General features: G+C 44.1%; 1 protein-coding gene across 1 annotated transcript in view; it reads left to right on the forward strand.

Moving 5' to 3' along the window:
* The first annotated feature begins 854 nt into the window (after positions 1 to 854).
* The window catches only part of dchs1b (dachsous cadherin-related 1b), an 84833-nt gene continuing 58893 nt past the window's right edge, over positions 855 to 26794 (forward strand). Inside the window, exons 1-4 of the mRNA XM_056396979.1 lie at positions 855 to 1409; positions 15127 to 15966; positions 16090 to 16287; positions 16691 to 17464. Coding sequence (XP_056252954.1) covers positions 15145 to 15966; positions 16090 to 16287; positions 16691 to 17464 — 1794 coding nt within the window. The 5' untranslated portion in view covers positions 855 to 1409; positions 15127 to 15144. The remainder of the gene's footprint in view (positions 1410 to 15126; positions 15967 to 16089; positions 16288 to 16690; positions 17465 to 26794) is intronic.

Consider the following 26794-nt stretch of genomic DNA (forward strand, 5'->3'; position numbering starts at 1 on the left):
GAGGAAGTAAGTGTTGATGTGCTTACAGACCCGGTTTTTGATTATAATTTTTTTTCATTTTTTATGTGCGAAAACCATGTTAAACAAAATATTATATCATAGCAGTGTATTTTATCGTTTAAAATTTGTCTGCAGAGGAACTTTAAATCACCTGTGTAAAAAAAAGAATTAGATAGGCCTGTGTGTTGACAAACTTTATGCACAAAAGTGTTATTCATCTTACACAATTATGGCCATTTTCATTCAAATTTCATTAAACAATAGGCTATACCTATACTTTTTTCCCCTGCATACTTAAATTTAAAATCTAAATGTTATGCACTGTGGGTATAAAAATACATAATTTATCTTCAGAGTTAGTATAAACCTTACATCCAAATATGATTATTATTCTGATGATTTTTTTTAATAGACATGAAATTGTGAGATAAAATATATAAATTCTTTAAATGTTTATAGAATTATCTACGCTGGTGTGATCAATATCGTATCACAATATTGAGAGTCCACGAAGAAGGAGATGATTAATTATGTTGCTAATGAATCACATTCATGCATAATGCGCCATGCTGACTTAAACTCCTCTTTTGATCGTGCATGGCGCGCTCCTTTGTCTTGACTTTACTTCCACTGAGCGGAGCTGGGGGGCACCAGAGTCTGCTCTCCAGCCTCCTCTCTCCGCTCACAGCCTACTGTATTCCACAGCCTCCCTCTCCTCTGTCCCCCCTTTTGTGTAGCTACCCGAATAAATTAGCAGCCCAAGTCAGTGAAGGGAGGAGGTGGCGGAGGAGGAGGAGGGTATGGAGAGGAGTGGGGGGGGGGGGGGCTGGGCCTTGTGGCGGAGGAGTCGGCTTTCAGTCTGTGAGGTGCACGGTGCCCCGAAGCGGCGGCTCTGTCTTTAGCACACACACATACATACACACACATACACACACAGGCTGTGTCTGAGTGACTGGATGCTGAGAGAAGGAGAAAGAGAGGAGAGGAGCGTTTAAGATCAGCGACAGGCAGGGCAGAGCACTGCAGGGCAGGAGACGGCTCTTTTTCTCCCGCAGACAGCAAAGACACCATTGAGCTTTCCAGCTGATCCAGACGCGCTCACCTGACACGGGGAACGAGGACGCAGGAAGACCCTTCACTGGAAGGAGTAATCTGGTATCTAGTGCCGGTCTACTGGATTAGAAAATCTGTGGAATTGACTCAACTGTCATTTTTTTGTGGATATTATGTAAAAACAAACAAACAAAAAGCCCCAGTCCAGCTGGCCAGCGGGGCTCCGTTCAACATTTTGTCCTGGTGGCTTGTCTGTCTTTGAGGGGGGGAATTGGAAAACCGTTTGCATACTAATCAGGTTTTTGGAGGGGATATCTACAGCGCACATCCAGAGCAGCGGACTGGGTCAGATGAATGTAAGTGACAGCTCCTTTTTCTTCTCATCTCTCTGTGTGTTCACGTCCACTGATGCCTCTGATCGTGTAAACGCAGAAACGTACAGAAATGAGCTCCCGCTGGGTGGAAGCTTCTGGTTCTCCACGTTAGAGGGGTGCACCCTGCATCTGCACCTTGCATGCATGAGCTGGTAGCTGGCCGGGCTATACTGTGATATGTGGGAGACCATACTGGAGGAGACTACAATAGCATTAAAAGATAAATGAATCATGGTGGTGATGCAGCATAGCCTCATGTTGATTATTGATTACCGTTCACAGCTAAAAAGCTAAAAAGCCAGGTTGGGGAAAAAAAAGGGAAAAGAGTGGATTCCCATTTAAATTCTATGCTAAACACGAAAGGGATGTTAGTCTAATAGGCCAGTATATAGGCATATTATGACTTATGGAACTATTTTATAACAGCAAGTCAGTGATTTCTTCCCCAGGGTTTGGAAACTTAGAGCAAATACACTTTGTTTTGGAGGGAGGACAGAACCACTAAAAGGGAAACACCATCATGAAGTGCACAAAGTGGGCCAGCACATTTTGAACTATTTCCTGGAGAGACCAACTGATGTGACAGTGTGGGTTTTTTTTTTCTAGAATGAATGCAAGGCATGAAGTACTGCTGTGTGTGTGCCTATGAGCAAGGCACTTGGACCATTATAGCTACAGCTGATGGTTTCCTCTTTACTGTATGATTAAGAAAACAGAACAGAGAGATCGCAGAGGGACTATCCCTGTAGAAGGGCCAAGAAGGATTTTGGGTAGTTTTGCTATTCAGCAAATAGATTCTGACACAGCTATATGGTTTTTCTAACACGAGGTGTATTTATAGCCGCCACTTCTGTCTGTATATGTTTACATGGCCAGAATCTAAAAATGGGAACCCAGGGGCATATTTAAGCACCTCGCCACAATAGTTATTCTAGTCATATCTGGTGTCGGCTGTCGTCCACAGCTCCTGGTTTTCTGCTGTAAGGAGGGATACGGATCTTTGCATTATTACACTATCCACTTACATGGTCCCGCGTGCTCCAGCTCTGCAGTATATACTATACCGGCCTCAGCAGCCTCAGCAGCCTCAGCAGCCTCAGCCTTTGGTTTGCATACAACCAGTAAGAGTTTGGTTTCTTGCAGAGTGATGAGGCGTGCAGCAAGACGTTCTCTAACAGGAACCATATGGATATCTGTTGGTGCGCCTGCAACTGAGTAGAGCTCATGTTTGTACAAACAACTTATAATTACTCACATCAGCTGCGTATAGGAGCAGGTTCTCCATTACAGAAGCAGGACTAATAAACCAAGGATACTTTCACAGTTGTGGCAATAAAAACATTTTGTCATATTTAGATATTTATATTGGATTAATTCATGAAGTTTTTAGAGGATAAAGAATGGACTGAGCCAAGACTAGAAGTTAATCTGATGTTGGGATGGCCAGATTGGAGTGTGACAGCTGGGGTGTCCAGCTTGACCTCTGACCTCCCTGTGAAAGGATCTGTTTATTCATCTTCATTTATTAGTCAATAAGTGCTGTGATGATAAATGTTGCTATTGCCATTTTTTGCTTGTGTTTTTTTAACATTGTCAATAACAAACGTGCCAAGGCAGAGAGGACTGTTCATTCAGTTCACTGCCGAGTCTTTTTGCCAAGCTTATCAACAAAGTAAACAGTGTGCTGTTAACCTCGCACTTCAAGTGGTTCTATGCAGCTGAATGGATGAGCATGTTACTGACTCAGGGGTCAGGGGCTTGATTCTCACCATGGCCGCGCTCAAAACACTTGCACCTCTTAGAAAATAGCATCTGCTGAATGACTTTATATTGGGGGAGGTGACTGAATAATACCCATTACCCCCCAACCCCCATTCCCTTTATTGTACATCATCTTATTTGGGGGTGTATGTTGGCGTCACTTTTGGCTTTGTTTCTGCATCGCATTCTTCCATTCATGAATCATGAAAACCTACATCAGATATTCTTAAATCTCAGCTTCAAGCTTCCATCAATTTTGTGTTTTTTTTTTTTTTTTTTTTTTTTTTTCACGATGAAATATAAAACCACCATCCACAGTCTTCTGGGACTTTTTTGTTGTTTATTCTAATGGTATTACTGTAGGGAATGTCCAAGCTGACGCTTTATTCGTTTGCAAATCTCAAGCAATCTTGAGAGTTTACTGTAAACTCTGCAGATACACAGTGTAATCAAATTGCGCAGTCGCCACCCACATTGACACTGAAATTCTGCTTGTAGTGTATACACCGTTGTCCGCTCTGTGGCTCCCGCAAAACCCACAAGAGAGGAAAAATTTGTCTTTTTCAGTCACGTTATATTATGTGCTTATATGATTTTTATCCTGTAACTGCCTCATGACAGAGTTAGATGTATGACTCTGAATTGTTAATTACGAACGCAAAGGCACTACAAGGGAAATACAAAGTAAAGGCTTTTTGTGTAATATCATAGAGTAATCACAGAGCGCTGCCAGCAGACAAAGAGGGTGAGGGGAAAAAAACAGAAAGCATCTTCCCACCCAAATGTTGCAGCTCAAAGAAAAATCTCTCTAATTGTATCCCAGAACTGTTTCTTCCTGGGTTTTGTTTCTTATGCATGGGAAATCGCCGTCTGAGTACAAATATCGGAAAGTGACTCACAGACCCCCCCCCCACCCCCCTTCCCTCTCTCAGTCTCACACACACGAGCATACACACAACACACACTCCTCCACAAGCCTAACTTTACCTCACTCAGTTATATTCCTAACCATGACCTGTACCCCAGCCCAACCCAAATCCTAACACCAACTACTTTAAATGCTAAATGAACACCTTCAAAATTAAGAGCGGCAAAGGGACTCACAAGTGTAGAAATGCAACGCACGCACTCCCCGCAGTGTTGAATAGCTAGCAGATGACAGCCAACTAAAAAACTCAAGTAACATAAATAAGATTGTTTTCCTCTTCCCTGGCTCCACAAGTAGCTAGTGGAAATATTTACCTTAGCTCCATCTTTCACTCACTGCTCGCTGTCGATGCCTGGGATCCGTGTCGGTGTTTTTATTTACCTCCCAGACCACCATCAGAGACATGAAGTAAACCAAATAGTCAATATTGAGGGGGGGATTTCATTGGATTTCAGTTTATAAGTCAGCATGTAAACTGTAACCGGTGCTCCGGCGCAGCGGTGCGTGAGGGAGTAGCTTCGGTTTCCTGGAAAGCCACTTGTATTTTGCATCATCCATCCACAGGAAGGCCTGGCAGTTATTAATAGCTTTAGTAGTAGAGTCAGAGAATAAGATTCCCATTGATAAGGAATCCCCTCCTTTTCCTGATTGCTCCACATTTCATTAACTTCACCCTGAGGGGGGTCTCTCGGTTACCATGACAGCCGCAATCACCGAGTCTGCCATCTTGCTGTGATTATAATCGTGAAATTTAATTACACCACTGTAAAATTTGAGTTGTGTGTGTGCTTACATGCAGGGAAAGTGGCACCTAAATTCACACTGATATTAAAATGCAGCTGTGTCAGGTTGGTTTTTCAGTGATATACTGCATGTAGCAGAGCTTTTTAGCATCCCCAGAATTCCTCCTTTCTGAGCAGTTACCATCCTTGCTTTTCTTTTTTTTCCTTCATTCCTGCTGGAGCCACATGAGGAGATAATGTTTGAGTTATGAGGCACAATGTCATACTTTGAAATGTGTGGTCATAGAAACATGTTTATGTTAAATAAATTCTAGCAGACCCTGATACATAATCATCCAAAGTCATACCTCATCTTTTAGCTCGGGCTGAAGCCTTCCCCTTGAGGAATTACACATCTCAACTTCTCATGTACGGTATGAAGAGCCATGTATCTGCGGCTCTGGAGAAGATATTACTGTATGATTGACTCGCCCAATCAAAGAAAATGACTGGACTCTGCTGTCAGACGCAGAGTGATTGACTGGCTGGAGCTTTGAGTCGGTGGAATTCCAATTTTTGTTTGTTCCGAGGCCCAGTTCTGAAGTAACCGCCTTCATCGTTATTCATGGTCTTTATCCAGGCAGTAGGGATCCTGATAGTGTAATGATCAGGTCAGCTGGATGGAAAAGACTACAGACACGGGCCAAATTTTAAAGAAAGACATCATTACAGTGCATGACAATAGGTACAGGCTGTAAGGCTGCTGGGAGACTCAAATGGCTCAAAGTTGCTGCAGTGTAATCTTCAAATTTAACAACAAATGTTGATCCAAACTGGCCAGGCCAGGCCAGGCCAGGCCAGGCCAGGTCCTTTAGCAGGCTCATGATTAAGATGTGGGATAACGATGGCTGGAAACGGGGGTTGTAATATTCCTGGAGGAAGCTGCAGATGGAAGTCCTCTAAAGCCTGGTGTTGTCTCGAGTTTCTCCCCCCCTCCCCTCCCCATCCTGTGCTTCTCCACCGTGGGTTGGACCTGTGACACTGGCTCCCGAGTGCCAAAGTGTGGCTAGATCGTTGGAACTCTGGCTTTCTCGTTATTGCAGTGGAAGCGTGTCTGTTTCTCTCGCATGGAACGTGTGCACGCGAGCGAATGTGTGGCCTGTGCTGTTGATAGAGATATGTCAGTAGGGCTGCAACTAATGACTGTTTCCAACGGCGATTAATCTCTCAGTTCGTTTCTTGACTAATAGATGAACTGTTTCGACTATAAAATGTCAAAAATGAGTGAAAAATGTTCCTTATAATTTCCCAAACCCCAGCCCAAACTCCAACTTATTCCATGTACAACTATATAAAACGCAGTACATCTTCATATTTGCAAAGCTAGAACCAGCAGGTGTTTGTCCTTTATGCTTGAGAAACGTATTAATTATTGCTGATTAATTTTCAATGGATCGACTAATGGTTTCTGTTCTTTCAGATGTCAGCAGGGACATTCCTGCTCAGATCTTTTTTTTTTTCCTTTCTTTTTTTTCTCCCCCCCCCATTGAGGAGATGACTGGCACAGGCATATGTGTGCCGTACATGCTCACGTTTCTGAATGAAGTGATGTATTAATTCCATTACTCACATTGAGATATAAATGTGGGAAAATGCTCCGAGCAAAAAAGATGAATGAAATGCGGTAACTCCTGCCCATCTGGGCGCTTGATGGATGAGAAGGGTCTAAGCTCTAAAAGGCGAGCGGAGGGAGGAAGAGAGAGACTGTCTGTGTAGCGTCTCATGTGTTTTTAATGAAGTAAGCGAGATGATCTGAGCTTCTGGTAACTTCAAACACTCGCGTAGAGAGCTGAGAGCTGCATGTAGGGCACCGCGGCTCAGGTAGAGCAACGTGTTATGCAAGTTAAGGGATTCAGAGGCTGGATGTGTGTGGGTGGTGTGAGACAAAAGAGTGTGTTGGGGGGGGAGTTGGCAAGAAGAAAGTTTTTCTTCTTTATATCTTACAGACTGAAAGAAGTGACCTTTACTCACATCCAAAAAATTATTCTGTGTGTCAGAGGATCAAAGTGCCGTTGATCAGAGGTACATTTTTTATTTGGCACTTTAAAACCCATCTATCACATCTCCTTTTTCTTTTTTTTTTATCATGCTTTCATTTGATTGTTATTAACTGATGAGTGTTGACGTTGTGTTTGACTCTGTAGAACAAATTAAAACAAAGACAGACAGACTTAATTCCCCAGGCTTACCACAAGAAATATAATGGTGTAACATGATACAAAGGCATTCTCCCGGAGAACAGCTGTCGGCGCGCCACTAACCCCGAGAGTTGATGGAGAATTTAATAACTAATAAGCCGAGTCACTGTCCTATATTCTGGAGCTGGAGATGAGTAATTACAGATTCTTGATAGTCTCTCAAATCTGTCAGCCAAAAAAAAAAACGAAGTCCCAGTATCTCCCGCTGAAATCAAGCCTGTAGTGTTTCTCTTAGGAAGATACCAAACTCTTTCCAGCCCAGAAAGGAATTGTTCTGTCAGCTGGCAAACTCTTCAACAAAACATTTGATCACTTTGATTAATATTTATGTGTTTTATGAAACAATAACATGACCTGATACAGCTTTATGCCAGTTTTGCTGTCAGGCCACGTCGTTTAAGTGTGTTCTTGCCTGGATGTGTGTGTGTGTGGTGTGTGTGTGTGTGTGTGTGTGTTTAAGTTACAAAGATGGATCTTTGGTTTCTCTTCTCCCGGCCCTGTTGTGGCTATCAGCTGAGTGTTTTGTCTTTGAACTTTTCCTCTGTTAGATCATTAACGAACACTGCGACTCTTCTGTGATTCTCTTTGTGTGTGTGTGTGTGTGTGTGTGTGTGTGTGTGTGTGTGTGTGTGTGTGTGTGTGTGTGTGTGTGTGTGTTGTGTCATCACATTGTGGGGATAAAAAAAAAAAAAAAGTCTCTTCTTACTGCCCCACGTGGGGACTCAACTCCCATATGGGAACCAAAATCCAGTCCCCACAGAGTTAAACATTCACTTTAGAGTTTTAGGTGTAGAGTTATGGCCGGGTTAAGGCTGGGGTAAAGGTTGGAGTTAGGCATTTAAGGTTAGGATAACCCTCCAGGGAATTAATGTAAGTCAATACACTGTCAACACTGACAAGTGTAAGTGTTGCAAAACCGTGAAGAGACACCAAACAAGTAATTTGATAAATATGGCTTTTGAGATTTCATTTAACAATGTGACTATTTGCCTACATCTATTAACATCCGAACAGAGCGAGTTCTCACTTATACCAAATACCAAAATACTAACTAATAATGACCATAAATGTTATGTCTGCAGTACATTTTAGAACAATATGGAGCCAAATGGATCCATTAAGTACTCGTTTGCACATTTCCACCATCAACACCGACAAAAGAATATTTCCTCATGTTTAATGGCTTCCAGTTAATGTTCTGGTTTTCACTACCGAGGATTGAAAGACAGACCCCCGAAGTCAAACCATGAATAGAGGAATAGTTTGTTTGAGCCACTACAAGGGTATTTATCTCAGTTTCACCAGTGAGGTAATGATGTTTGACAGAGAGGCACGGACATGGTTCGGGCTCGACAGCTCGCCCTTTTGGGACATTAAACACGGTCTGATGGGGAGGGGCGATGAGTGATGGTAGATGGCAGCTGCTGCTTCACCTTCAGGGGACGTATCGCCACGCCATCCTTTTTGTTTTGTTGTATGATCTCGCTCTTTCTTGTACTGACGTTCTTTGAATTCCTATCTGCTTTCTCTATTTCTGTTTCTCTTAAAAATGAAAGTTCACACACTCACACACACACACGAACACACATAATCATCAGAGACACAAAAGTCACTGCATATTGACTTGGCAGCATGAGCATGGCCTTGGAGGTTAAGAGGTCAGTGAATCACCTCCGGCCGTGTTTTCACTTGCCCTGTGATGGGTCCAGAGGGTACATTATTTATGTGTGTGTTCCACAACTCATCCAGAGTTTAAGTTTAACTACATGTTTCTGTCTCTTGTCTTAAGGAAACCTAATACAGAATCAAACTTTCCAGTAGTTCCACGTCTTCCCTCTGCTCCTCCCATCCATCCATCCCTCCCTGTGTTGTTCTCCGTCTCCCTCTGGCCTGGCGGGCAGCAAAAAATCTGGGACGTTTTGTCACAGGGGACCCGGTGCAGTTTGTAAGAGTGCGTGACTATTCCAGCTTGACAGCCACTGTGTGGGTAAATAAACAAATCTGAGTCATCGCACCAGCTTTGAATTGTTATGCTGCTGCTGCGACAGGGTTTCAGAGTCTTCTTGCAGTTGTTTTCCCCCAGCTAATATCCCCATGGATTCAAGACGGAGTGTTAGCGGAGAGACACGAAAAATTAAAGTGTGGTCTTACAGTTCTGTTGCAGCAGCATGGTGAATTGGGACTGAGCTGTTAACTTAAATCAGTCATGATAGTGCTACACTGTATAAATTAGTTAAATATAGTCTATAGCTCAATACACAAATGAATTAAGTTGCACAACGACTGCGAGGAGCGCACGGGAACAGCTGATGGTTTTCTTGAATGCTAGGAATGGGATATGAGATACCAGAAATTATTTTATTGAAAAATAGCGCTGACCCCAAAATGAGGACGCACACTGTGCGACCAGGACTGGTCTTTTATGATGGCGAATGAAAGAAAACTTAAACAACACGTCAGCACTTTAACCTCGTTCTCATCGCATCGTTTCCCATCCAAATGAGAGTGTGGAGCCAAACCATGAAAAAAAATCTCACGTTCCAGATACCTTTTTTGGATTGGAACACACAAAAAAATTGCTGACATGCAATCATCATTAACTTCCTTGATCAGAGAGTAATATGAGTGTCTTCCATTTTCTTCTTTTGGATTCGAGCTGTTTTCGACGCCGCGGAATAGAAAAATAGAAGAAGAAAAAAACTGTAATATGAAAACAAAGTGTGGACCTGAGCCTCAGACTTTTGGTCTCGGTAGGCTCCTGGCACAGACACTCGCTCTCACTGTGAACTGACTTGTCTCTGCAATGACGTGGTCCCCCCCCCCCCCCCACCCCAACACACACACACACACACACACACACACACTCACGTACACACACACTTTCTGCAGCCTCACTGATGTCACTGACATGGACGTTTATGTAGGAAATAAGTAATAAAATAAAACCCCAGAGCAGCATTTGGTGGACAGAATTAAAAACAAAAGCTTTCACAGAGTTGAGGTAAACTGGGAAAAATGTTACAGCTCGGTTCCTCTTTGACCAGAGTTAATAATCACAGGTATAGTCCTGAATTAGATAAGAAATATGACCAGATTTTGAAAAACGATGCATTATAAGGCATTTGGGTGGAATTTGAACCTAAGATCAGTTTTACCGACCTGTTACAGATGTGTTTGTGGCTGGATGAGTTGTCACTCTGTGTCAGATCAGCCATTCGAGCCACGGGGAAGAGCAGCGAAGGAATCGGTCCTCCCTTCCTCATAATTAATTCAAACTTACTTAGATTCTACCAGTCTCTGCAAACCAGATTGGTTGGGTTTCACGGGTTGTGAGAGCTTTTACGTCTGCTGGTTGACACAGTCATGAACTCTCTCTGCGTGTAGTTAGCATTAATATTGATTGAGCTTTGGTGCAGCACGTGCATGTATATTTCAGTGAGTGTGTAACCGTCCAGACAGTGGTCGTCTGGCTGTCTGAGGGGCTGGTGCTGTGACACTTCAGATACTTCAGCATCACCGGATCGGGGTCGATTCGGTTTTAATTGAGTCAGTTAAGGCAATAAATTGAAACTGATATCCACTTTTAGCGTAGACTCTTAAATTGATGAAAAAGTAAAAGAGGAACTGAGGAAACAGATGTATATGTGCATATATGGGGACTCAAATATACACACCGACAACACACAGGCATATGCTCACTGCGCTGGTGACAGCTGGGGTTAGAAGTGGGACGTCTATATCCAGAGATCTGGGGAAAGGCAACTCAAGGGGAGACAGGGGTCATAGTTGTCGTCCCCCTAAACACACACAACCCAAACGACATGAAAACTGAGATGCAAAGCATTCCTCTATCCTCTAACCCCCACCAGGACTGTCGCCGTCCCTCCCTCCCTCTTCACACAAAGCCTTTTTACCGCTGCAGACCGCTGCAGCCTGTTTCACCACAACCTGCCCTAACCCTTTTAATTCTCAGTCATTTAAAGATTTGGCGCTGCCCCAGCCACTCTGTAATTATACATTTGTTGAGAAGGATTTTTTTTTTTACACTTCTAAATCACGTCAGCAGTCTATTATCTCAGCAGCATATAGAGCACATGCATGACACGGATTGCAAGAGAACTGTTGCAAGGTGTGAAAATTCCTCCAGAGATGTGATTTTTGCAGTTGGGAGTCTTGAATATGCAATATGTGAGGTTGCATCCAGTGTCTGCCTCTGCGTGTGTCATTTTGACAGGCTCACCCTTCCCCCTCCCTGTCTGACTTTACTGTCAATCACAGCATCGGGCCAGTCTTTGCTCTGGGTGACACAGAGGCAGTTGCAGGGCTGAATGAGCGGCTGCCGACTACCTACAGGCAATGCCAGACCTCTCAGCTGCTGAGGAACTAGTTGAAAGCAACCATGTGCTGTTCCATCAAAACGTAAGAAACATAGTTGAGATAGAGGCGGTATGGAGTATCCTTTTTTTCTTTTTCTTTTTTTTTCTTTAAACTTGGAACTTCGTGACTTTGGGTCCTGTTTAGCTTGGCCACGGGTAGCTATGGCGTGCCCAACTAGATCTGCAAAATCCATTAGAGGGGATGGAGTGAGGGAAGGTGGGAGGAGGGGACATGGGAGGGATAGGGAGATAGAGGGGCCTGTTAAGAATTGGCACTGCATGAGGAAAAGCTATTCCTCACAACTGCGATACGACAGCATAAACACACTCACACGCATCCTCACACACACACACACACACACACATGCGCGCGCTCTGCTACTACTTTAAATGGTCACATCCTATAGAAAACACTATGGTTTCCTATTATATGGTAACAGCACTTAAGAGTGGAGGCCCATGTATTTGAGGCTTTGAGGCTTGTGCACAGCAGAGGCAGATTATGGGGGTGCAATGCCAGATATAATGTGGCTGAGACTGCATGGAGCCCTCTGGGTCCGTCCTGCCTGTCAATGTGGTCGCACAGAGATGATGTCACTTTTTGCGTGCACATATGTTGTGCAGGCGTACAAAGACACAGATGTAGAAAAAAGCCATGTAACCAGAAAGACAGGTTGAAACCTGTTGTTTTGATTTCTTCTGTGTGGGTTTCTTGCATTTAAGATGAAATTAGATTCACACACTTGATTTATTTCAACTACTAGAAACATAATTTGTCACAATTAGCAGAATGTTACAAAGCGTGCCACTAGAGGGAGCGTCTTTTTTACTCCACTGACCATCTGTTAAAGCCAGTATCCTTTCAACATGAGCTATGTTCTAGCCCTTGCTCTCTCTCTCCATTCCTCATCAGCTCGTGTTATCCAGGACAAACACAAGTGCGTTGCACTACACGTCGAAAAGGGAGATGATGTCATGGGCCGACTGCTCATTGACAGTGACAGATCACAGCCGTGAGATCAGTTCATCAATATAACCTTTCACTGACACTCGACTGAAGCAACGAGCGAGCGAGGACACACACGTACGCGCTCACACACTTTGGAATACACCCTCTCCGACTTCACCTACACGGCTCAGTGGTCCTTAAGGACAATAAGGCCGTGAAGCCAAATCAAACTATAATCACGCCTCAGACTGTAACTTCTTCTATTGTGTCCTAAAATCCACTCTTTCCATTTCTCTGCTTTGTTCTTTTTCGCTCTCAATGGCTTCATTATGGTCCTGAACCCTGGGCTCATGTAGTCCGAACGGGATCTCAAAAGGGCCGAGCTCAGACTCTGAAAATCCCCTTTCAGCGGAAGAAGGTCTTCTTTTCATCATCACACCCTTAATTATCTCTTCCAGGCCTCTTCTTTTAACTCCTCTCCCTCTCCTCTTTTCCTGCGGCTCTATTTGAAGATAGCCCGTAGACAAACGCTCGCAACTGCGCAGCAAGCACAACAAAAGAAGGGTGTGTACGCCAGCCTGTGCTCAGTCTTAGCTCTGCTTCCCTCTTTGTGTAGGAGTGCAGCAACTGTCCAGAGCAGCCGTCTGGACCAGATGTAGAGGTCAGTGACTGTACCAGAGGGCCCAGTATCCGTGTCCCTCTCCCTATCCCAGTGGAACTATAGACTTTATTAATCTCCCCTCCTCAGAGGCCTCGGAAACTACCGCAGGAGGTCAGGGTCAGCAGACAGACTGTTGGGTTGGATGATTGCAGTAGGATTCATTAGATATAAAATGATATTTTTAAAATCTGCCTTGTGTTATGAAAGTGGCGTTATCTCAGTAGAATCAATGCATATGAGCAAGTGTCATCTACTAGAAAGAGAGGTAGTTTTAATCCTCGTACTGTATAAGGGGTAGTAATATGTCTGTCTATCAATCTGCAAGAGGAAGGTCAGTCTATGCTGTTTTTTTTTTTTTTTTTTTTACCTGAGTGTGAATGCTTCAATTCAATGTATGTGCAAATACTGCAGCCGGCAGCAGCCTGGTTTTCTCTCTAGAGGTGGCAGACATTCCTAAAGTTAACTGTCCGGATTATACATGCACTGTGGGAGTGATTGTCTGGGTGAATATGGCTGGACAGCAAGGGCCAACACCCTCAACTGACAGCTAACTCCTGTCTGCTACTGGCCCCCTGTCTGCGTCGCACACTTTACTACTTTTGATCATTAGCTAACAGAGGCAGAAAGTTTAGGTATTAACGTTTAGATCAATGTAGGAGATTGGTGCAAATGCAGCATCTCCCCCCGTCTCAAAGTGCCATGAATGAGTTATATTAGGGCTGGATGGTTCTCCTCATTGCAGGATGTTTTGCGGAGTTATACGCTCCATAAATCTTCCCTTATAAATACTAGAGGAACATGCATAAACAATTGGTCTCATTTTGAACATAATGTAAATATTTGCAGACCTCATCAAGGGGTAAAATGAGCATCTATCTCGTGAGAGTTTAGTGCAGCCGCGCAGGTTAACCTTGCCAGAACAGTTATGAGTGTATTTCCAGAATTTTATGGTAGTGCGCGAAAGTATGTGTGTCAAACCTGGGTCAAATACCATTTGCAAATAATTATTAGTGTTTGTTTTAACTTGCTGAAAGTACCAGATGGTGGCTTTGCAGCCGGATAACTCAAACAGTGTCAGGTGAGTTTTTAGATCCCCTTTCAAACTAGGGTGATGCAGTCAGTGTGCCATCCGAGGCATATCCAAGCGGCACGCCTGGTTAGAGCAAATATCAACAAATTTTGGCAAGAAGTGTTTGACCCTGGACTGGTGCACGACTTTGCGCGGATAGTTACAGTATGTGTATCTGTTCATGATTAGATTCAGTCTTTGACTGATAAGATTGATTCAGCATTAGCATGAGGAGGGTATTATCTTTATGGATCTGTGCATGATTTAGAGTTTGGGGAACATAGAGGCTAAGCTTACAGTCTTAAATGACTGCTTTTACCCATGAAGGCCCAGCTGAAGCAGCTATACACTTATTTTCCCATGCATTCCATGCGTTTGTGTGTGTGTGTGAGTGTGTGTGTGTAGGCATTTGCTATCGCTATCTGTGTTGGATATAAAAATCCTACAAAGGATCTAGATGCTCATTTCGGTGTCTTTAATGTCTTTTCTCTTGGGATTTCACTGTGTGACCACTCTGGACACTTTTAAATGTTCTCACCCAGCAAATAAAATTTGTGATCCTTCAGATAAATATAGTTTATGGTTCTGTCTTCAGTGTGGTTCAAGCCAATGTGGATCCTGGACAGACTTAGGCTTCCATTTTTATGTTTTTTTTTTTCAGATCTTCCTGATCCAGCTGAGGGGTTCTTTCCAAATGTTATGTATAGACATTTTATGAGGAAAAAAAAGCTGAAATTCATCAGTCAGTGTCTTTAATACAGGTTCTGGATTGTAAAAGTGTTAGCACATTGTCATGCGAGGATTTAAGATACAGGCTCCACAAAAGAACAGTTTGTTTTCATTTTGTGCTAACAGAGGAACTGAATTTTCAAGATGTTTTCAGGGAGAGACTGAAAAAAAGTGGTTCAATTGCCTGATTCACATCATAAAATAGATCTCTTGTCTTTTCTCTCTCTCCCATTTTCTTTCTCCCAGGTGTAGCACAACCCAGCCATGCCGATAACAAGTAAAGGGTCAAGACGGAGGGCTTGGGTCAGCGGACCTCGTGTGTGTCTCTGGCGGCGGAAGCCACTCTTTCATTTCTGCATCCTCCTTGTCCTTCTTCAGTCTACATCTGTCCTCGGAGCGCTGGAACTGCAGCTGGATGAAGAGCAGCCTGCGGGGACCATCGTTGGGGATATCAGCGCTGGGTTACCGCCCGGTGAAACTGCCAGTCTTTACTTCATCTCAGACCATGAAGGCACGGGCGTTGGCAGCGACCTCAACATCGACGAAACCACGGGCATCATTACCACCGCGCGGCGTCTGGACCGCGAGCAGAGGGATCACTACAGCTTCATCGCTGTGACAATGACGGGAGTCACTATCGAGGTGTCCATCACTGTCAACGACATCAACGACCACGTGCCCGTGTTCCCTAAGAAGAAAGCTGCTCTCAAGATCCCCGAGCACACGGCAGTGGGGACGAGGTTTTCCCTGGAGCCCGCGACCGATGCGGACAAGGACCAGCTGACAACCCAAGGCTACGCTATTAGAGAGGGCAATGTAGGCCAGGCTTTCAGACTGGAGACCAAGAGAGCTGCTAACAAGGTGCTGTATCTGGACCTGGTGGTCAATGGACTGCTGGACAGGGAGAAACGCTCAACGTACTCCCTCGTCCTGGAGGCCTTTGACGGGGGCTCACCTAGAAGGATGGGATCCATGAGCCTGGAGGTGACGGTGACTGACATCAACGATCACGCGCCGGTCTTCAATCAGAGCAGATACCACGCCATCATCTCTGAAAGTCTTCCGCAGGGAAGCAGCATCCTACAGGTTAGCCAAGCGTTGTCAGTATTTGTGCAGTTTCTCATTACTCCACTAATAGTTCTTGCCTCTGTGAATCCAGACTCACCGGGGTCACTTTAATTTCAGCACTTGACTCTCTTGTCTCTGTAGGTGTTCGCAACAGACGAGGATGAGGGCGATAACGGTCTGGTGCTTTATGAAATCAACCGGCGTCAGAGTGACCCTGACCGCTATTTTGTTATGGATATTAAGTCGGGGGTCATCACTCTGAATAGACCCCTGGACTATGAGCTAAAGAGGGTCCATGAACTGGTGGTCCAGGCCAGGGATAACGCCAGCCACCCAGAGGTAATTCCATTATGGCTCCATTATTACAGTGCATTAAGCACAATGTGCAGTGCGTTTTCAAAGTGTGTTACTTAAGGGTCATTGTTTTCTTCATTTTTTGTTCATTTAATTTTATTCTATTCACAGATTTTGACACAATAAGCGCAGACTGGTTCAGTAGGTTTTCACCTGTATTTTATGTTTCCATAAACCCCAAAATGATGTTTCCTGCTGCAGGAGGACGCTGATCACTGAAGCTCACAGTAAACATGGTCGTCTTGCAGCACTTACAGCTAGAGAGAAATGAAACTAAAACAAAATAGACACATAAATTAAACAGAAAATAACAGTCCTCCACTATGAAGTGACACAATTTGATTTGAGCACAAAATAACACAAAACATGCACCATTGTCTTTTCCCAGGTGACCAATGCGTTCGTGACCATCCACGTCCGTGACTACAATGACAACCAGCCCACCATGACCATCATCTTCCTCAGTGAGGACGGCTCTCCGAGAATCTCCGAAGGAGCCCAACCAGGCCAGTATGTAGCCCGGATATCTGTCACGGACCCAGACTACGGAGAGTACGCCAACGTGAATGTGTCCCTCGAGGGGGGTGATGGGAAGTTTGCTCTTACAACCAAGGACAGCATCATTTACCTGATATATGTAGACCAAGTTTTGGATAGAGAGGAGCGGGATTCGTATGACCTCAGGGTGATGGCCACAGACTCCGGCACGCCGCCCCTCAGGGCGGAGTCATCTTTCACCATCCAGGTGATGGATGTTAATGACAACCCCCCTCTGTTCGACCAGCAGGCCTACAGACAAACTATTCCTGAGGTTGTGTATCCTGGATCCTTTGTTCTTCAGGTCACTGCCAGGGACAAGGACCAGGGCCCCAATGGGGACGTCCGATATAGCCTCCTCAAAGGCAAAAACTCTCACTCTGATTGGTTTTCCATAGACCCGGTCACGGGGATCATTACCACCGCGGCCGCTCTGGATTTCGAATCAGAGCCAGCTCCTAGTGTGACTGTTGTTGCGACGGATAACGGCCGCCCGCCGCTGTCATCCACGGCAAAGGTGGACATTGTGCTGCAGGATGTTAACGATAACACACCTACGTTCTCAAGCAGCTCCTACAAAGCCTCCATCAAGGAGAACACCCCAGCTGGGACCTGCTTTTTAGAGGTAAGAGAAACCCCCGAAAAACTTTACTCTGTCTTCATTTATCTTCCTCTTTTTCTCCGCCTCCACTGTACTCGTCTTTATTTTGTAAGGGAACTGCCGTCTTTAATTCTCAGGGTGTTCAATCTTGCTGCGCGTTGGCCACAACACTACTGTCCTACTTACACAGCCAACTCCAAGTATTCACTGTCTCTCATGTCCTCTCATCTCTTTATTCACTCTCTCTTTTCACTCACACCCTCCCCTTAAGCCCTCTCTGATTACTCCCCTGGCAAAAGCCTGATTTATATGTCGATATAAATGAGTCTGGAAATCAAAGTCATGTCTGAAGTGAAAAGCGGTCTCAAAGTCCTACTTCAGAAAAGGATGGTGCACTCGGAGGCATCGAGGCGTCGTGATGTGATTCATAAAAACTGGGCCAGAAGAGGAGGAAGGGAGGAGAAAGAAAGAAACAGATAGAGACGGGCAGGGAGTGAGACTTCACCTGCATTCCTGAAGCTACTGTGAGGAGATTTACTCTGGTGCTGGTATGTCCTCTCTCTCACCTCATAAGGGTTGCCATGGTAACCCAGCCAGCAGCGTAGGGTGAGCCCTCGGTATCGGTGCACTATCTCACGGCAGCTTGACTGGTCTCGCTTTTATCTTAATACTAGCAACTCTTATATAGTATATATACAGAGGACCTCTCTTGAAAAATGAAAAAAGGATGAGTGGCTGTTTGTCTTCCAGTAAAGTCTTAACTCGGCACCACACACCGTTTAGACGTTCTGTTTTTACAGGTTGGTTTTACACCTCTGCTGTGGAGCAGATGAGCAGAAAGAGCCACGTTTCAGTTTCTCAGCGTTTCTACAGGAAAAGCTGCTGCCTAAACTTAAAAGCACAGCTTTCCTAATAAAAGGGTTTGGAGCTCAGATCATGCCAACCGAAGTGGAATTAGATAAATAGTTGAATTTCACATTCTTGCAGGTTCATTTAACATGTATTTGGAAAGGATGGCTGGTTGGTATTCAGTGGAAACTGGCATATGGGCCTGCTCCTGAGGGAAGATGAGAGACGAGAGAAGTGAGGGAATATAATGAGGAGTAGTGATATGAGACGAGAATGAAATAAAAAGGAGAGCTTGAGAGCTGTGGAAGGAGTGAGAGAGGAAAAAGTAGGAAGGCCTTAACATGATTTATTGTTTCTTTTCTATAGATACAGCCTGTCCGTTGCTGAATTCTTGAACCCTGTAATTTGCTCCCAATTAAACTGCTCTGTTAAATTATTATATCCCTCCACCAACTAAATGACCCCCTTGGACCTCGATTCCAGTTGTTGCAGCAGTTGTAATCAAATGTTAGCCGTTTTTTTTTTTTTTTTTTTCTCTAATCCTAGCCAGCAGTTATTCTGGCACTAGGTGCAGGCGTAATCCCATGCCAGACATCACGGGTGGTTTTCCAGTTTGCCAGAGCGGAGTGAATAAGGCTTGATTTGCTCACTCCGGCACGTTCCTCAATGCTCGCTCGGAAACCAGTCAGGATTCTCCGGGCAGGGGCTGTGATTTGCAGGATAATGGTAGTTGGGAGTAAACTTTTTTTTTTCTTTTTTTTGTCTGGGGCAATGACATACATGTGGCTTCTCAGACAGGACACACACACACACACACACACACGCACACACACACACACACAGATATTATGTTAGACCATAGCCTAATGGATGTCGTTCAAGATTTTCTCTGTATTTTCTCCACTTGCCTGCCAACCCACTGTCCAGATTGTGGAGCAGTTTGGTATTTTACTCTGTCAAGATAGTGACAAAGTGAAGAATTGGGTCAGCTGGTCCAGTGAGCCCAGTTTACATTTTTGTGTGATGTTATTTGGCACCGAGGACAAGGTGGTGAGAATATGTCACGTTCCTAACAGAGTCGAGACGAAGAATGTTCTCAGAATTGTGCTAATATTTACAAAAGATAACAATCGCATTTGCCTTTTGCAGTTATTATACTCGCCTGGTTTGCTGATTGAGATTTTGGACACTTTGTGTAAAAATGGAGGCAAATCAGCGAATGTTTAATATCTAAACAAGGAAACGTGTTATCAGAAGAAGTGTATGAAGGAATGGGACATATACGCACATAAGGTAAGGGGTAGTTAGCCTCTCTTTTCAGTCGTTTTTCATCCATTTCTGTTTCTCTTTCTTTGTATCTCTCTCATCATGTCTCTTTTGCTTTCTCTCTCCCTCTCCACTCATGCATACACACACACACACACACACACATATATATGTACATGCAGTGATAGTGTGTAGGAAGCTTCTTATCAGTTTGGGCCACTATAGTAATCTGTAATGTGCTGCACTGTTTATGTAGCCGCAACACAAAGGAGTTATTTATTTCTTGGTTTCCCCCCTTTTCCTCTTCCCCTGCTTCCTTAAAGTATTTCCCAGGCAGGAGAGGTTGTGGTGCCTTGGTGTGTGTGTGTGTGTGTGTGTGTGTGTGTGTGTGTGTGTAAGTGTGCGCATTCTTCTAATTCAGGTTCATATCCTGAGAAGGTAGAGGTCATGAGAACAGCGTGAATTATGGCCGGTGATGAAAAGTGACTGGCATATTTAGAGTGGATCATGTTATTTGCTTTAAAAAACAAAACAAAACCTTTTTAGCACATGAAGGTCGCTGAAGTCTTCTCATCTGCGTGGGGCCCATCTGAATGAGCGCTAAAGCCGCTGAGTTTTTATAACGCGCTTTAAGATCCCTCGCTCTTTTTCTTGGGTATAATCTGTATGTTTCAGAGTCTTTTCCTGTGTGGGTTGTGCCTCGCAGAGTTTCTGTCAAATCCAATGACATGCTCACTTCCAGCATGACCTGACCGCTGGGAAGCCACTGCTGATCTCACATGCGGCGACATCCTTGCCAACGCTGAAACGGCAGCACCAGCAGACGAGCTGCGAGACAGGAAAAGATGAGTTTGGATAAAATATATTACAGATAAAATAAAGGGAAACGCAATAGTCGAGATAGTTGAGGACAAGGCAGCAAAACAGAAGGCAAAAGTTTGCATGTGTGCGCGTACGTGCATGTGCATGCCTGTATGTCATACATCTGTGTATGTGTGTACTTGTGTACACTGTAGAAGCCAAGAGCTTACTTTGAGCAGGTGATGCATCTCCCCTGTGATGTTCAGCATGTGGTTTCCTGGTCAAGCCTGTTAAACAGCACTCAATCATCTCGACAGACACACACAGATGTGCTCAGCTGGGAGATACGCAAAGAGGCGGAGAATGGCTCGCTGGCATTGTATAATGGTAATACAATGTCTGTCGTTAGAGTACAGTTTCATGCTGTGCTTTAAAAATGAATAATTTAAGTAAGTTGAAACATGAGTAAAACCTGTATCATAAAGGCTTCAAATTTGATGATACTGATGATTTTGCTCGGAATATATCCTTGCAAACATTGGGGATAAGATTTCCTCATCGTGAGGGTGGTACTAGCCGAAAGGAGCCCTTAAACTTGCAGTTTTTTCCCTGAACATGAATGTGCCACAGACTGTGATGTAGCCTGCAAATAAAGTTAACATTCTGAGCTGAGACTTGTGCAAGAGTTGTCCAGGAGTATCCAAAACAGAAATGGTTCATCCTCCGGGGAGCTCTGTGGTCGAACCATGCAGAGTTTAACATTGTGATGCTGATTGCTACTGAAAATATTCCAGCAGAATGACATGGAGAAACCGAGTAGTAAATGTAATAAGAAATCTGCCCATTAAATTAAAGCTCCCCATTTGGAGACTACGACTCTCCACAGGCAATTTCATGGAAATTTGGGTTTTCTTTCTTTTTTGAGTTTTTTGGTCATGCAGCAAACTGCTGGTCAAGGGGAAATTTTGACCTGATGATGGTGATTTCAGTCCAGTCTCAACAGGCAAATGTGGTGAAATCTTGATTTCACCTACAGGCAAAAAAAAAAAAAAAAAGATAACAAGACAAGAAAGTCAAACATGAGCATGTGAGTGTGGTGTGAAGGCGACTGAAATAGAGCAAAAACATATAGAGATAGGTTTCTTTAGACAGGTGGAGTTAGTCCTCATGAACTTCCCGCAAAACCACTTGGATAAACATAGAACGTCTGTCTGTCAGAGCAATCAGCCCTTTTGGTGTGAAGTCCAAAGTTGGGGACCCCGTGGCTAAAGTCTATACGGCTCTATAAGGAAAGACTAATCATATTTAAAACATACACACACGCATGCACACTGAGACTAATCACATTTGATAAACCAATACAGCCAGAGACATATGGTGACACACTCAGCGCAGGAAGGTGTTCAGTTCAAGCTTCCTGTAACTGCGGACCGGTCTCCTGCTGGTGTTGCGCAGAATACGACCCCTGTGGAAACCAGAGCCAGACCAAACCACAGCTTCCACTTGGAGCTCGCACGCTCCCCTCCAGCCCAGACTCACAACACACACACTCTAGTTTTTATTAAGCTTGAAAATGTGTGGGGAAGATGAAATTTATTGTCCGCTTGATGTCTTCCCTCCTATGGTGGCAGCTGCGCGTTAACACAGCCCTGCTCTGTCGAAACTTCATCTCATGTGTTTTAATTAATCTGTCGGTGCGTTTTAATTCGCCAGGATCGATGGCAGGGTGAGCAGAGGCTGCAGGTCGGAGCGGTCCCTGTCACCACGTGCCTCGGTTGCGTCTTAACAGGTGATCAGCGATGAAGAATGGTTGGGGTTCACACACAAACAGACGACACCAGCGAGATTGAAAATTCGGCGAATCGTTTCATGCTGCTAACAGCTGGCCCCCGTTCTGACACGCTCACTCTCGTCTCTTTCTCCCGCTCTCTCTCACCGACTCACACGTCTCTCAGCTGCCAGCGTTGTTGACAGAATATGTGTGACGAGGGATTGGGATGGTTTGTCTGCTATGCGAACTATTCTCATAGCATCCATCAACGCTCTCTGTGAATTCATCACCTGTTTGCTACTGGAGGCTCCAGTGCCGTCAACGAAATCCATCTTGGTTTTTTTACGCTCAAGCCTTAAACTTCTTAGAGATTGAGACGGGCTTTCTTTGTTAACATCATGGTGGTAATGTCTTTTTGTTCAAAGAGCAGAAGGTCTAAACCTTTTGGGGGTGTTGTAAGAGATGTAAAGGGTACAGTCCTTCAGATTTTTACTATATGAACCCCCATTCTTTGCCATGCTGGCAGCGTTGCTTGTGTCTGTCGGTCCACTGCTTTGATCCAAACCGAAATATCTCAACAGGTATCGGATGGATTGCATGAAATCCTCTACAGACGTGCTTTATGTCTAGATGATAAATCCTACTGACCCTGGAGATCCTCTGATTTTTTTTTCCCCCACCATGATGTTAACCATTTTTTGAGTTTTGCGTGCACGTCCCGAGATGAAGGATGCATTATAATAACTCTGGTGATATCACAACCTTTCATATAGCCGCATTTGCCCAGTCTTCTGGTTGATGACCCAATACCTGCAAACAAGTTGTTCTTCTTCTGTTGAATATCTGACAGAGTAGCTTCTCAAGGCGTGCTGGCTGCCCCCAGTGGTAGGGGACATTATTATTATTATTAAAACACACCATACATCTATATACTGTATCACATTAGTGCAAACCTTTTTCATTTTTTCAATGGAGGCACCAGTTCAGAGCCCAGATTCTCCGCTGATATTGACCGTATCTCTTTCTGCTGGAATATTTTCAGTCGCAATCAAAATGCTTCAAAGCTTCAAAATGTTAACCTCTTATCGGACAGATTTCTCTTTGCATTTTTCAGCTCTTTGGTGGCTGCTGGGTTGTGCCCCCGGGTTGGGTAAATCAATCTTGTTTCTTTCCCTTTTCCCTCAGAAGCAGTAGTTTGGTTCCATATCACTAGCTGTTGGCATATGCTGTGTTTTAAACCTATCAGAGTGTTCACTCATGTGTGATCTGACTGGCCGATGCCTCTGTGGAGAGGATGGCCTCACGCCTCATTAGGCCCAATACTCTGTACCATATGGCAGTGAGGGGTTTTCTTCTCTTACTCGCTTTTTGTCCCTGTCCAGTTTGACTGGTTTCTGTTCCATTTCTTCATATCATCTGTTAGTGAGTATCTTTCTCTCCATTCTTTTTTTTTTTTTTCCTTTTTCTGCTCATGTCTCGGGGATTTTACCATTATGGCTACCCTTGCATGGTCTTGGCAACTTTATCTTTCTCAAGGAATTAATCTCCCATCAGTGACTGAGACTATCAAGTATGGAAAGTATTTCCTTCTTTGCACTTTGCTGTATGTTGTTGTTACTCAGTTCTGAGCACAACAGCTCTATAAAACACCAAAACATGCTGAGTTTTAATAATAAGAATGATCATAGTACATTTTATTTATAGAGTGATACTAAAAGACACTGTCCAATACAAGATCAAAAGATTCTAAACACTCTAAAAGCAGGAGGTAGCACAGGACATTAAATGAGCTATTTGTGAGTTTTGCTATTGCTACATAGCTAGCGTTAGCATTAGCAGCTGTTTACTTACCAGTCTAGAAGAAACGTTGTAATTTCAACATCAAACTTCATTCCTCTACTTACCAAGAGCTGTCTCCAGTGGTGGAAAGAAACACCAATGTTGATTCTTGTCCTTATAACATCCTCTCTTCTACTGAAGTTAGCACGCTAACCAGCTAGCCCCGGTCTGTCTCGTCACTTTCCGATAGTGACTCATTTTAGCCTCCAATCTGCCCTGAAGAAGTTGCTTAGAAGAACGTAGCCTATTATAACCTCTTGTATTGTAAATGCAACAATTGTTGAAACTCTTGGCAACACTGGTAAGTAAACAGCTGTTAATACTAACGTTGGATATGTACCAATAGCAAATATTTACAAATATCTCCTTTTTAAATTGAATGTTTTGCGGGACAGGGAGCCAGAGGAGGGCTGATGTAGCCATGGGAACGGGGGTTAGTGAGCTAGCAGGGAGCAGGGTTCTGGATATACTGGAGTTTATTAAGGACTTTGGATGATGTGTTATAGAGAATGCTGCTGTGGTACTCGAGTCTGGATGTGATGAAAGCAGGGATCAATGTTTCAGCAGCAGAGAAGGAGAGTTATGGGTAGAGAACAGTTATGTTTATTAGATGGAAAAAGGCACTTCTGGTAATTTGATTAACATGGTGTCCAAAAAGAACTTCATCTGAGCCTGGAGTTGCTGAATATCAGCAGATTTATCTTCTCAGCAATGGATTAATGTGTGTAGAAAAAGACACGGGTCAATTCCAAAGCTTGTGTTTAGTTCATATGGTTTCTCTCCACAGCCTTTAGCTGACAAGGTGGACACATTCAACTTTAGCATGAACATAGTTAAGGTATCTCCTTTAGTCTGTGGAAAACACAGATATGAAACACCTGCAGGCGGATCCTCCACAGACAACAGCACAGACAACACACATCTATCTGTCTCTTCCCTCCCGCCTATCTCTCTGTTCCAGCTCTCCTGGGCTGCTTTTCGCATCGTGTCTCTTTTCAAACGTATCTGCCGTCTGCACCAGACATCCGTCGTCTCTATCTCTGTATGGGCTTCCATTTTGTCACTGTCTCGTCTTATTTCTCAAATCCTCCTTCTCATTCACTACAAAGGACCAAACCCACAGGCATATATACATACACACACACACACACACACACACACACACACAAAAAGTGCACATACACACCACTGCACACGAGCGGCAGGTGATCCTGAGGCTCTCAACAGTTCATTAGGTCACACTAATCTAATTTCATGACATACTGAGTTAAGTTGGTGTAAATTAGTATGCTTCCCGTGTTTCTCCGGGTTGTATTTGCTTTGGGAGGGGTTCTCCAGTTTGGAACAGCAGGTGGTCAATAAGTTTGGGGTTGAAGGGTGGTACAAGAGCTTGTTTCCCAGTGTATCGGATTCTGCAATTTTGGCTTTACAGAGAGTTGGGTGTCAGGTTTGAAGTCACAGTTGGATGCGACCAAGACAGACAGAGAGATATGAATGATTTAAGTTGTTTGATTCGTTTTTCTTTGTTGTGTTTTTTTCACAACTCTAGGCCATGACTTTCAGTTGTTTGTGTGTGTGTGTGTGTGTGTGTGTGTGTGAGAGGAGCAGCAGCCTCGGAGCTGTTATCTGGCTGACTCCGCTCCTCTGGTGTTGTGTCTGTGTCCCAGCTCGCTACACACTATTTATTTTCCTCTCAGGGGTCAAAGACAGTGCAGCTACAGATATTTGTGTTCTCAAATGAATCATCCATTTAATCATCTCACTTGTCCTCTTCTTTTTCCTTCTCACCTCTGGAGCTCAGACGTGGAGAGAGATGCTGAGAGAGAGGCAGAGGCAGAGAGGGGTGGGGGGGGGGACATACATCACTATTCCAGATCTAGTGTTGCATCTATCGTGCCAAAAGACACAATATTAAACAATACTGCTGATCTCGCCTGCTCTATATGAGATCACAAAAATGGCACTGACCAAGTAAAAAGCATTTTATATTCAATATGGTCCACATCACGTCTCTCACTTTCTTTACATCTCCCACATGCATTTCTGTCATGCGTGCACCTCATATTGTCTTTTCTTTGGACTTCAGCTTTTATAAGGATCGTTCTCACCATGAGATGTCTATTAAAGGTTAGAGCAACATCAGAAAGAGGGAAAGAAAGTTTCCATTCCCCTATAGTGGAATCTTTTACAAGAGAATCTCTTACTACTTCCCACCTGCCCAAACTAACCTCCGCTTCCTTTCCTCCCTCCTGTTTGATTACCATCCGGTGTCGCTGAGTGGTACAGTGGGGCATCGTGCCGCACATATATATACTGTCTATATATGCACAGTTGCTGTTAGATGACTCTAAATGTTCAGTTGATATTTGAATTCAAATAAATGCAAGCACAGAGGAGAAAAGAAGCACAGGATGAAACCATGGAGCATGGGCTTTTGGGATGGAAACCACAGAGAAGTCGGAGACTTATTTTCACTGTGGGCCTCGGTGCATGTGAGCGTGCGTGTGTGTTTGTGGTTGCTGGCTGTGGTCTGTCAGACAGGGCTTGGAAGGACTACAGGAGTGGAAATAACTTTACTGTTTGCATGGGCAACTGCTGTGATTTGTTTCGATGAACTGTACAAATCTTGAACCGCGAGGGGCGGCAGGACGGGGGGGAAAAGATTGAAAGAGCGATGACAACGAAAGGAGAGGTGATCAGACAGTGGATGAAAAGAAACCCAAAAAACAATTGGGTCAGAAAATCAATCGACACAAGAAAAATTGATTCATAGGCTCGATTATTAACTTTTCTTTTTCCCCCAACACAAGCAGTTCCATCCTCAGACT

The sequence above is a fragment of the Seriola aureovittata genome, chromosome 15 (genome assembly GCF_021018895.1).
Source record: "Seriola aureovittata isolate HTS-2021-v1 ecotype China chromosome 15, ASM2101889v1, whole genome shotgun sequence".
Lineage (NCBI taxonomy): Eukaryota > Metazoa > Chordata > Actinopteri > Carangiformes > Carangidae > Seriola > Seriola aureovittata.